A 12,114-nucleotide genomic window follows, 5' to 3' on the forward strand; every position below is an offset into this window, starting at 1 on the left:
ATCCTGACAGGAGTTGTAAGTATGCTATCCCTACCACTCCCCCCCATAACCCTCCCTCTTTGGTGCCAAACCCTAACCCCCCCCTAGTGCCTAACCCAAACATCCCCCTGGTGGAGCCTTACCCTAACCCCCCCTTACCGCACTCTAAACCTATTGTTACTATATTATGTTAAAATACATTTTTCTTATAAATCATCTATATGATTTTCAAATTTTATTAACCAAATGAAAATTAGAGTCTGTTAACGTTTTTGCGAATACAATTTTATTAAAGGACATAATATTGAAAAGTTTTTTAAACATACTCTTCTGACACTTTCTAAACATAAAAAAAAATATGGTGGTTGCTCATATCAGCTTAATGACATAGCACAGGTGCTTGTAAAGGGCGGGGTTTACACTGAACACAGAAAATAGGGATTTGTCCTCCAGCACACTAGCAAAATCAACAAAAAATACTTAAATCCTACATGATAATAGAGATTCAGAGGTATTAGTTACATACATTTGCAAATATATGAATAAGCGCCAGGCCAATTGTCAAGGCTCCTCTATACAGACGTCCCTAACATTAAGGGGTTCACGTCCGAGAAGCAAGATACCCCCCCAAAAATTATTTGGGGTACCTTGCTTCTCGGACATGAACCCCTTAATGTTAGGGACGCCAGTATAGAGGAGCCTTGACGATTGGCCTGGCGCTTATTCATATATTTGCAAATGTATGTAACTAATACTTCTGAATCTCTATTATCATGTAGGATTTAAGTATTTATGTTGATTTTGCTACAGTGTGCTGGAGGGCAAATCCCTTTTTTCTACTTTCTAAACATAGCAAACAAGCCATTTTTTTTTACATAAAACTTTTAGTTGGACATATGTCTTGAGACAATATTTGAAACATTTTGTGAAGATAATTACATTTCGATCCAAAATATGTACCAAAATTTCAAAAAGATCTAACATTGTTCTGGAATAGTAAAACAAAATTTTAGAAGAGTAATTTTTGAAGATTAGAAATGCTTTTTTAAAAAAAAAAAAAAAAATGAATTTGAACATGCCAAATTTTTTACCCTTATATTTATAAGGTTTTTTTTTCTTTTTTAATGTTTTTCAGCAGAAAAATTACATAGAATTAGATCAACTATGCCTAAGCTTTAAAAGTTAAATGTTTTAATTATTTTTTAAATTAAAAAAATAAATATATTAAACAGTTTTAAGTACACAAGTGTGTCACTTTAAGTAGAAATTAAAATCTTTATCACACTTTTTTTTCAATTTCTTATTATGCCAAATACTCTGTTTAAAAAAAACCCATATATTTACCTACTAAAATAAATTTACATTTTGAAATTATAGATTAAAAATTTCTCTTAACATCAAAATACAATAGAAATTTTATTTAAAACCTGCAAATTTAAAAAACAAAACAAAACATGAATCTCATAATAGTCATGACATTTCTGTTCACAAAACATGATTCCTCCAGGTAACGATGATGCTAACATTAAGATCCAATCATTCATGCTGTAGAATCTTTCAGACTACTATTGGAGAAGCCTACCCAAAGTTATTTATAGCCAACCAAGTATGCCTTAAAGGTGTCTCTAGGGGTAGCTTGTTCTAGTCCTTTAACTTATTGAATTTTAATATGATAATAAAATTTAAAAATAAGAGTTTTGGTAAGAACTTTCCTTTGTAATCTCTAATTCTACGAAGTCCATAGGGTTCCACAGGATACCTTTGGGGATTTGTGATGACGTCAGGCATCGGACACCACAGTGTTAATTTCTCATCCTCCCACAATGCACTGAGGTGCCTCTCCTATATCCTGCCCCCGAGCCAAGGCATCTCAGTTTCGTAACAAGCCATAGGCCGGATGAGGAGAACAAAGAGTAGAAAGTATGGAACACACAAGAATCACATTCTCACCAGAAGGAGACGGAAAAACCAGTGACCAGATCAAAGCCCATCTGCAGTACAGGTGCGACAGGGCAGGAGTCCTGTGGAACCCTATGGACTTCGTAGAAATAACGATAACAAGGTTAAGTTCTTACCATTTCTCTTATTTTCAACATCAGGGTCCATTGGGTATCCACAGGATACCTTGGGGTTGTCCCAAAGCAGTATCCTTTAAGGGTGGGGTCGCTCCTGTACTGGAAGGAGAATCCGCCACCCGAAGGAAGCATCCTGTGAGGCGAAGGAATCAAATGCATAATACCTCACAAAGGTATGGATAGAAGGTCACGTGGCTGCCTTGCACAGCTGAACTGCAGAGGCACCACGGCGGGCTGCTCATGAAGGACTCACAGACCCAGTAGAGTGAGGTTTAAGAGAGGATGGTACAGACTGGCCCTCATGAATGTAAGCCTCAGAAATTGCCATGCGAATCCATCCTTCCAAGGTTTGCTTCGCGGCAGGCCAACCCTTCATATGGAAACCATAGAGGACAAACAGAGAGTTTGATTTCTTAAATGAACTTGTAAAGTCAACATAAATCCTAAGAGCCCATACCACATCCAAGGAGGCCTCACTAGCAGAGAGGTCTGGGGAATTAAAGGCCGGTACTATAATTTCCTCATTGATGGGGAAACTAGATACCACCTTAGGTAGGAACCCAGCGCAGCACTGCCCTGTCCCTATGAAAAATTAGGAATGAGGGGCAACATGAAAGAGCCCCCAAATCTAACACTCTTCAGGCCGAGGCAATGGCCAGAAGAAATACAGTCTTAGCTGTGAGCCATTTTAAGACCACTGAGCCCAGTGGTTCAAATGGCGGTCCTTGGAGAGCCTTTAGACAATATTTTTACTGTGAGGCATTAAATACCCTGCAACACCGCACCACACAGGCTTTTGCAAAAGAAGAACAGGGATAGTAAAATGGCTGACAGTCAGAAGTGAAAATACAGGCAGGCAGCGCTAGCATTAAGGACCTCATTCAGAGGCGGTCGTAGGATGCAAGCGGTCGCTCAGAAACAGGGCGGCCGCTTGCATCATGAACGGCCGCCTCCATGTCGGTCGTTAGGCTGTGGGTTACAATTTATATAACTTAAGTTTTTAGTTTTTAAACCCGAAGCGTGGCGTGCGCATATAGCCCACGAAGCAGGCAACTTTCTGCTTTGCGTTGGTTCAATTAACATGTGTAGCCGCCCTTTACATGCATGAACTGGATTTTGTGGCCGCAAAAACCGCAGTTCCAGGTCTCCTGTACGATTTTGAAAATAATTTCGACGATTCTCTAATGCCTTCTTAGATTTCCTTTTTTTGAAATTAACATATGTTTATGTGTGTGTGCATGCATGTTTTGTGAGTCTACTGCATTTTCAGCATGTTGATCTGTGTGTGTCATGTATTTATTAGTATTTATGTGTGCTGCGTGTGTATGTATACTGTGAGATTGTGTTTGTGTGTATGTATGCCTACTGGAGTGTATTTACTGTATGTGTATATATGTATGTATACAGTTGTAATATTTGTGTGTGTACTATGTGTATGTATTTTAGTATGTAAATGTGTATCTAACTGTATATAGCATGTAAGTATGTTTAAGATAGTGTGGGTACTATGTTTATATATTTATCTATACAGTTTAGAAAGTTTGTATTTGTGTACTGTATGTATGTATTTTTATGTGTGTGTATTGTATTTATGTATGCCTTTGAGTGTCTGTATAATTTCTGTTGGTTTGTTTTTTGAAAGCTAGAGATTGTCTGTCTGTATATATATATATATATATATATATATATATATTATATATGTTTTGCTTTAAACAAGATTGTTAGCTGATTATGTAATGCAAGTATGTTATTATGTATGTATGTATCGTGTGTATTTCAAGATATTGAGTTTGTGTAAGTATGCATGTAAGGTAGTATGTACATTCAATTTGAAGATTTATATGTGTGTATCTATGACATTAATATAATTGTGAAATTATGTTTGTATGTGTGTAAGTAAGCATATGATTGTGTAAGTATGCTTCATTATTGTGTAAATAAGCTAGTGTATGTATAAAACCTATGTTTGGTCGAGTAAGTATGATTGTGTATATCTGTCTTCATTTGCCTGTATGATGTGTTTGTTTTTGTAAAGTATATTGGTCAGTATGAAATTATGCTATTGTTTGTTTAAACTTTGGGCCTGATTCAAATCTGCTCGCTAATACACGTTTGCTCACTTGGAGACAATTTGGCCTACCTGTGCATGCGTATAATTTGCAGTGTGCGTGCACCAACTAGTCAATGCTTTGCTCAAAGGCCACTCGTAAGCTACTATTAATTCGCAACTTTCTGTAAAATCTAGTGCCGTTTTTTGGGTGGTAACAGGGGAAGGCGCTTGTGAACAGGGGATTGGAAGTGCAAACGCACGCATGTCTGATGGCTAAAACCACAATTTAAAAGGTGTGCATAATTTTTTCAGTCCAATGTTCACAGTGTTTGCGGGATTAGAATGGCAACCCCATGATTTGCGAGCAGCTGCCATGGCTCCCTACGCTCGTGCTTAATCGTACTATTCCCGGAGATGTGTTTTTTCAAGTGGCAAAGGGGCGTCAGAGGACACTTGCAAACGCTCTTTGCCGTTGCTCCAAAGATGTAGAGTGCATCCATAAAATACAGTGCTAGCACTTCATTTAATTATCTGACCACATTTATCCCACTAGCTCTGGCATCTAGCAAAAGGGTCTGAATCAACTCCTATGTGTGTATGTAAGATATCTTTGCGCTTGCTGTGAAAGTATGCATGTTTTTTTTTTAAATACAAAGTTCTATGAATATATCTATCAATCACCCCCTTTTAAAAAATCAAAGGTTAGACCCTGCAAAGGGGAGCTGAGTGATTAAACTGCTGGGATTACCAGTGCTGAGGACTAATTGACCACCAGTGAGCTGCTGCTGTACATGCTGGGAACAGTGGGACCCCGGGGAGTAGTAGTACTTTGACTTATAAAGTTGAGTCTTCTTCAAAAATTTGTAGACTATGGGTGAATGACTATTCGCAAAATTTCTAAAATATATCCATCAAAGATTAAATATTATTTAGAATTATAGGACACTCTAGTATGTTACACTCTCTAAATGCAATGCTGTTTGTGATTCACTTTATTTTTATGCTTCACAGTTGTTTGATGCACGGTAACTGCCTACCACTAATCTCCACCATCCCCCCAGCTATTGTATACCCTTATCCATGTCCCTAAACCCGCCACTGCATGCCCCTTTGAAACCTGTACTGCCCCAGCTGATGTCTACCTTTACATCCTCCTTTCCATTCAGGATTTTGAGGCACTAACCTTCTATTTGCCCCCTGTACTCCCACCAGCTGCCTATATTTTCACCTTCCCTTCCAGGCCTTAAATTTCCCCTTGAGTACTTGCCCTAATTGCTAAAAATCGTTTGCCCACACGCAAAGCCCAAACTCCAAATGCCCCTAAATACCATCTTTCAAATAATACTTGCACAGCGGTTTTCTTCACTCACCCCCTCTATACCTTTCAGTTGTGTCTGCCCTTAACCCCCTCCCTGAAACCCAAAAATGATTGAATGATGGTTAAATACACTTTCCACACTCCAAACACTGTTGCAATTTAATGTCTGCACTTACCATCTCTCTAGCCCCAGCACTGCATGGCCTTAATCCCATTTATCTTCTATCGAACCATTCCTCCCAGAACTAACACAACAACTACTTGCCCACAAGCACTATAGCAACTGCTGCCTGCTTTCAGCTGACCATAATACTTGAGGGCACTCAAAATGGGTTGAATTGCAAATCAAAAAATTAAGAAAGGAGATATTCATATATCCCTAGAGGTTTTTCGTCTTTGGGCGAACCCAGACTGCATTTTGCACACTTACATGCTTGTCAATGTGACTGTAGTCCTTACAAATAAGGAGATTAATGGATGTTTTTTTAAACTATCTACATGTGCAAATGTAAGTGCTATCCTGTCCTGATACCAAAATGCCAAAATTTTCGGGTGACAACTATGTAAATTTTTCAATTTAAAACTAATATATATATATATATATATATATATTGTGACACAATCGGGATAGGGGTCCCTCTCCTGGGGTAGATGGACTCCCTCTTTACACACACGGCAGTCGTGGAAACAGGACACAAGTCTGGGGTTCTCATACAAACTGGTCGGCACCAGTCTTTATTGTGCCAAATGAATATAACAAATCATAAACCAAAATCCTAGCCCGTCCAGGCAATAGCTGAACAGTAGGTACCCTCACTACCAGGACGGCAGGGCCTACTGCCCACAACGTCAACAACAGCACATGCACAGTACTTACAGGGTTGTCATAATAGTGTCTCTGGACATGCTAGCCTGCATGCCTACTTCCCCAAGTCTGAAACACAGCTTATATCAGCCAGTTCCAGCTGTAAGCCCTAATGAGCCTGCTACCAGGCTGAAAGGCCCAAAACCTGGAGTGGCCTGTGGATGGACCCCCCCCTCCTCACATCCACAACCCCAGGACCCAAACCGGCTTTTCCAAAAGCCGAAACTCTGGTTTGCTTACAAAACAGACTTCTCCTGGGGGTTTTTAGAACACATAGGCCAAAAACCTAGGACAAATATACCTGCCATTGACCACTTTACCAGTGCTTCTATCACATATCCCCCCCTTTGTTTCGACCTGTGGGGCGGAACAACCACAGCCCCCAAACAATGGACACGTGACAAAGCATCTGCATTGGCCAGCTGGCTTCCTGGCCTGTGTTGTACCGTAAATTTAAAGGTTTGTAATGCCAAGAACCATCTCGTTATTCTCGCATTACTGTCCTTATTTTCCTACATCCACTTCAGAGGGGCATAGTCAGTGATCAATCTGAACTTTCTTCCCACAAAGTAGTACCTGAGAGTCTCTAACACCCACTTTATGGCCAATGCTTCTTTCTCGACCGTAGTAGTTTCTTTCATGTACATTTAATTTCCGGCTTAAGAAGAAAATTGGGTGTTCTTCACCCTCTTTACTTTGGGACAGGACCGCTCCGATGCCTACAACTGATGCATCGGTTTGTACAACAAACTCTGTCAAAATCAGGGGTCATCAGAACTGGTTGGGTACATAACGCTATTTTTAACTCCCGGAAAGCCTTCTCTGCGTCAGGACCCCATTCCACCATGACTTTTTGTTTGCCTTTGGTAAGGTCAGTCTGTGGGACAGCAATGGTGGCAAAATTGGGTATAAACCTCCTATAATACCCAGCGATCCCTAAGAATGCTCTCACCTGCTTTTTATTCAGGGGTCGTGGCCAGTTTTAGATTGCCTCAATAGTTGGAGTCCAACACTGCTTGTACTCTGGGCAAGTGAGACTGCCAATCAGGACTATGAATGACCACATCCAGATAAGCAGCAGCATACTGTCTATGGGGCCTTAGAATCCTATCCATCATTCTTTGAAAGGTAGCAGGTGCCCCATGTAGCCCAAAGGGCAACATCTTGTATTGAAACAGCCCCTCTGGTGCAGAAAAAGCTGTCTTTTCTTTGGTGTTCTCAGTTAAGGGCACTTGCCAATACCCTTTGGTTAAGTCAAGAGTAGTTAAATATCTGGCTGTCCCCAGCCTTTCAATTAGTTTGTCCAGGCATAGGGTAGGCATCGAACTTTGACACATTGTTCAATTTCCGGAAGTCATTGCAGAATCGTACACTCCCGTCGGGTTTTGGAATGAGCACAATGGGACTTGACCACTCACTATGCGATTCTTCAATTACACATCACTCTAACATTTTTTTATTTTTTTAAATCTTTTTATGTTAAATACACTACATACATACAATATAAATTTGTCCTGTAAAGATATCAAAATATTGTTATCAAAATTAGAAAATATAACACAATAACAGAAGTGTCACATTCTGTTTTCCCACTTTTTTACAAGTAGTGTAATTTTATATTTTTTTTACTAATCTTCAAAAAAAATTCCTTATATATAAAACAATAAATCAAAAACAACTATTATATTAAATACATCTTTAAGGGACGGTAGAAGGGGGAGGAAAAAAAAAAAAAGAGAAAAGCAGTAGAAAGATGGTGTGTTGCTGACATTCACTGTGACATAAATATCAATGGCATTGAGGAGTTATGATAGGTAAACCAAGGGCTCCATACCTGTTGGTATGTATATACTGTATTGTTAAGCAGGGAAGTAATATATTCCATTGAGGAAATGTACCATAGCCTGTTTATTAGAGCTGTTTTATTAGGAGATTGAGGAGATTTGATTTTTATCAAAAGTTTAGAGGCATTGCATATATGCCCAATCAATTTATTTTCAGGCTTCGACGCCGAACTCAGAAGCTCCTGGAGCAGTATTACAAGTTGTACCCATGGACCATGGGTACAACAGAGGAGATAATTTCTGACATTAATTTTACCGTCATAGACCAAAACTGATGGATCACGTGGCAATCCCACCAAATGTGGAGAAAAGAACCTTCCATACCACAATTACGCCAACATCTATCGGAGGAGTTTGGATACATGTGATGTAGTTTGTCGGGTGTTAAGTAGCAGCGGGTGTAGACTTTGAAGGATGTTTCCCTGGTGCTTACAATAATAGAGGCTTTTGAGATTTGCAGTCGTATACGGGCTTATCCCTCATAATCTAGTTGTAGCCCAAGATCACGTTCCCAAGCTAATTAAAATTTTTCTTTGGGGGGTTGTTCAGAGGCCAAAAACGAATGGTATAATAGATCGCACCTTTTCGCCCCACCGAATACAGACATTGGCATTCAAACTGGGTGGGATGACGAAGAGTTCTAGATTGACATTGAGTCTGTATATCAGAGATTTTCAACCTTTTTCAACTGGGGGCACACTACACAAGATTTTGAAATTGCCGGGGCACACCATCCTTTTTTTTTTTTACCAAATATAATATTTAATAACAAATATCAACTTATATTTAATATATGGTGATTTCTGTTATTATTTCCATTAAAGATAGTAGAAATAAATCGTTTTTACTTACATAAGAATATTAATGGGAAACTTGTACTTTGCGATGTCTCATGATGTCCCTTGTACGAGGTCGGATGGTTGACAAGCATACTCTCAAGTCGTCCTCCAGTGATTGAAACCGTGACCTGTTTTTGCACTTCATGGTGTTCATAGCAGAAAAGCCAGCCTCACACAGATATGATGTGGAAAAAGGAAGCAGTGCTTCAATCACCTTTTTTGTGACAATGGGGAATTCTTGTCGGAGAGACAACCAAAATGAGGCCATATCTGTTGATGAGTGCTTTAGTTTTAGCACTCTTTCGTTTCTTATTGCCGCCAGCTCATCTTCTTCTTCAACACTTAGTTCGGCTGATGTGTACGCACTTGGCACAAATGGATCTCTCACCCAGTCCAAGGATGATACTTCAAGTGATGGAAAATACCTTTCAATGTTTCTACTCAGCTGTGACAAGCTTTGTAGAATTAAATTGACAAGATTTTTGTCCAGCCTGCAATGTTTTGTCAGCTCAAACATTTCTACTTTGTTCTCTTTTCTGATTCTGGCTCCCCACAATGTTAATTTTTCCTTAAAAGCGTTCATTTTGTCAGTACACATAAGAATAGTTTCATTCTTTCCCTGCATACTCTTGTTAAGAGTATTCAAGGCTTGACACATATCAGCGAGGAAGGCAACTTTATTGCACCAGGTCTCATCACCAAGCAGGTCAGCCATCTCAGACTCTTCTGAAGTAAAAAAAATTATAAGCTCTTCCTTAAGTTCATAGAATCTTGAAAGCACCCGCCCTCGAGATAGCCACCTGACGTCTGTGTGCAGTAGGAGTTGTGTGTGAGCAGCATCCATGGCAGAACACAGTGTAGAAAACAGCCTTGATTTTAATGGCCTACTTTTGATGTAGTTGACCATTTTTATTGCTTCATCCAGTACTTTTTTCAGCTCAGGTACTATGGATTTTGAAATGAGGGCCTCTCTGTGCAGGAAACAGTGTGTAAACACATTGGCAGGGTTCTGTTGCTTGGCCAGTGCTACAAATCCTCTCAATCTTCCTGACATAGATGGAGCACCGTCTGTGCAGATGCTGATGCATGATTTCCAATTCATATGATGAGAACTGAAATAAGTGTTGACAACATCAAAAATTTCTTGGCCTTTTGTTGTTTCTGGAAGAACTTTGCAAAACAGAAATTGTTCAATGAACTTTCCATTCCAAAGAAACCTGGTGAATGCTAGGAGTTGAGCTTTTCCAGTGATGTCAGTTGACTCATCCAACTGGATGGCAAAAATATTAGCTTCTTTGAATTAATTATAACTTGTGATTCAATATCTTCAGACATGTCTTGTATACGCCGACAAATAGTATTATCAGACATAGGAATTTTCAGTATCTCTTTTTCATATTTCTCACCAAACATAATATTAACAATTTTACAGCATGCTGGTAAAATTACCGACTCTGCTATTGTATGTGACTTCAACTTTTTTGCCACAATTTCAGAAACGGCATAGCTTGCTTCTTGAGCTTTGTCAGAAACAGTTGTGATCTTGGCCCATTGTTTAGCCTGGGATTTTTGTTCAGCTACAAGCCTTTTAAAATATTCAGTTGGCTTTTCGCACAGGTGTGAGTGCTTTGTGTGAAGGTGTCTTTTCAATTTACTTGGAACCATGGCTTGGTTTGCCAGTTTTTCACCACAAACAATGCACTTAGGACGTGGCTGATCTTCACCAGTTGATATGAATCCGAAGGACAAATAATTTTCATTATACTGGCGCACTATGGATTTACTACCAGAACTACAGTCAGCAATTCTTGATTCATTGTCATTATCCAATACACGTTTTCGTAATAGAAATTTGTCCATGTCTAATAAACCTTAAAGAAATAAAAATAAAAATAACTAGACTCAAAACTTTATATTATGAAAATTCACACAAATTGTCCCCAGCCTAAGGTAGAATATAAAACACATTGGCCCTCATGGGAAAAAAATACACACATTGGCTCCCACAAAAAAAAAAAACACAAAGGATAAAACATACATCCATTGGCCTCCACAGAAAAAAAAAAACAATCACATTGATTTTTTCTGTGGGTAGCAAACATATTGGCTGGCCCTCACAAAAAAATGAAAACAACACACATTGTCCCCTACCTATCGGTAGCTGAGAAGGGATCACACAGACGTCACTGTCCCTCAGTGGTGCGGATTGCTGTAGCCTCAGTGTCTCCAAAAGTGCAGAGCTTCAAATATGTGCTGGCTGGCTGGCGGCGGGTGGGCTGGCTGGCGATGCTGTGTGCGGGACCTATAAAACACATACATATGAGCTCCAACATAAAAAAAACACACATTGGCCCCCACAGGAATAAAACACCTGTACCCTACCTGTCCCTCATTGGCTAGGGTTGCAGCCAGCACACAGTGTGCAGTTTTGAACAGCGTGCGGGCAGACTGGCTTGACCTCAGTGTTCTCCCCAGGCTGTTTTCTACGGGCGCATCGTCCTGCAGAAACAGCCCACCGCCCGACACTCCCCCTCCCCCCGACGCATTCCCTGTCACCTGGTGTGGAACGCTGGCCTCTGAAGCGACCGGAGGCTAAAGAAGCCTCCGATCGCTTCAGAGGCAAGCGTTTCCAGTGATGCACTGCGCGGGTTACGTCATGATGTCACCCACGACGTGAAGAGCTTACCCTGCGCGCCTGCTAGATCCAGTCACAGAGCGGCAGTGGGAGCGCCGCTGAGCATGTTCAGGTAAGTTCTGGACTGGGGCTGGGACCAGTCTGGGGGCACTACATATTGGGCCAGACTGGGGGCACTGCATTATAAGGTCAGGGTTTAAAACATTTTATTATTGCGAAGTCCCCATCTGGCTACTTCTTGATACCACCCGGCTGGAATTTTTTTCTGTGGAGAACACTGGACCTATTAATTAAAAATACATACATATTGACTCCCACATAAAAAAAACACATACATTGCTCCCCACAGAAAAACAACTATTCCACTTTGTTCCCAACAGAAAAAAAAATATGCCACATTGTGCCCCACAGAAAAAAAACAACCATACCACATTGCGCCCCACAGAAAAAAAACAACCATACCACACTGAGCCTCACAGAATTGTTCCCCACAGAAAATGACTGCCACA

General features: G+C 40.1%; 1 protein-coding gene across 1 annotated transcript; it reads right to left on the reverse strand.

The window, feature by feature from the left end:
- Positions 1-8,992: 8,992 nt before the first annotated feature.
- Positions 8,993-10,024, reverse strand: LOC148542928 (protein ZBED8L-like). The gene has a single exon (XM_088460600.1). The coding sequence runs from the start codon at positions 10,022-10,024 to the stop codon at positions 8,993-8,995; it is 1,032 nt and encodes a 343-aa protein (XP_088316726.1).
- Positions 10,025-12,114: the final 2,090 nt, after the last annotated feature.

The sequence above is a fragment of the Taudactylus pleione genome, unplaced genomic scaffold (genome assembly GCF_031769625.1).
Source record: "Taudactylus pleione unplaced genomic scaffold, aTauple2 ptg000007l, whole genome shotgun sequence".
Lineage (NCBI taxonomy): Eukaryota > Metazoa > Chordata > Amphibia > Anura > Myobatrachidae > Taudactylus > Taudactylus pleione.

What these genes read in the sequence shown, in the direction of transcription:
- LOC148542928 (XM_088460600.1), bottom strand. Translation starts at nt 10,024, where the DNA reads ATGTCAGGAAGATTGAGAGGATTTGTAGCACTGGCCAAGCAACAGAAC.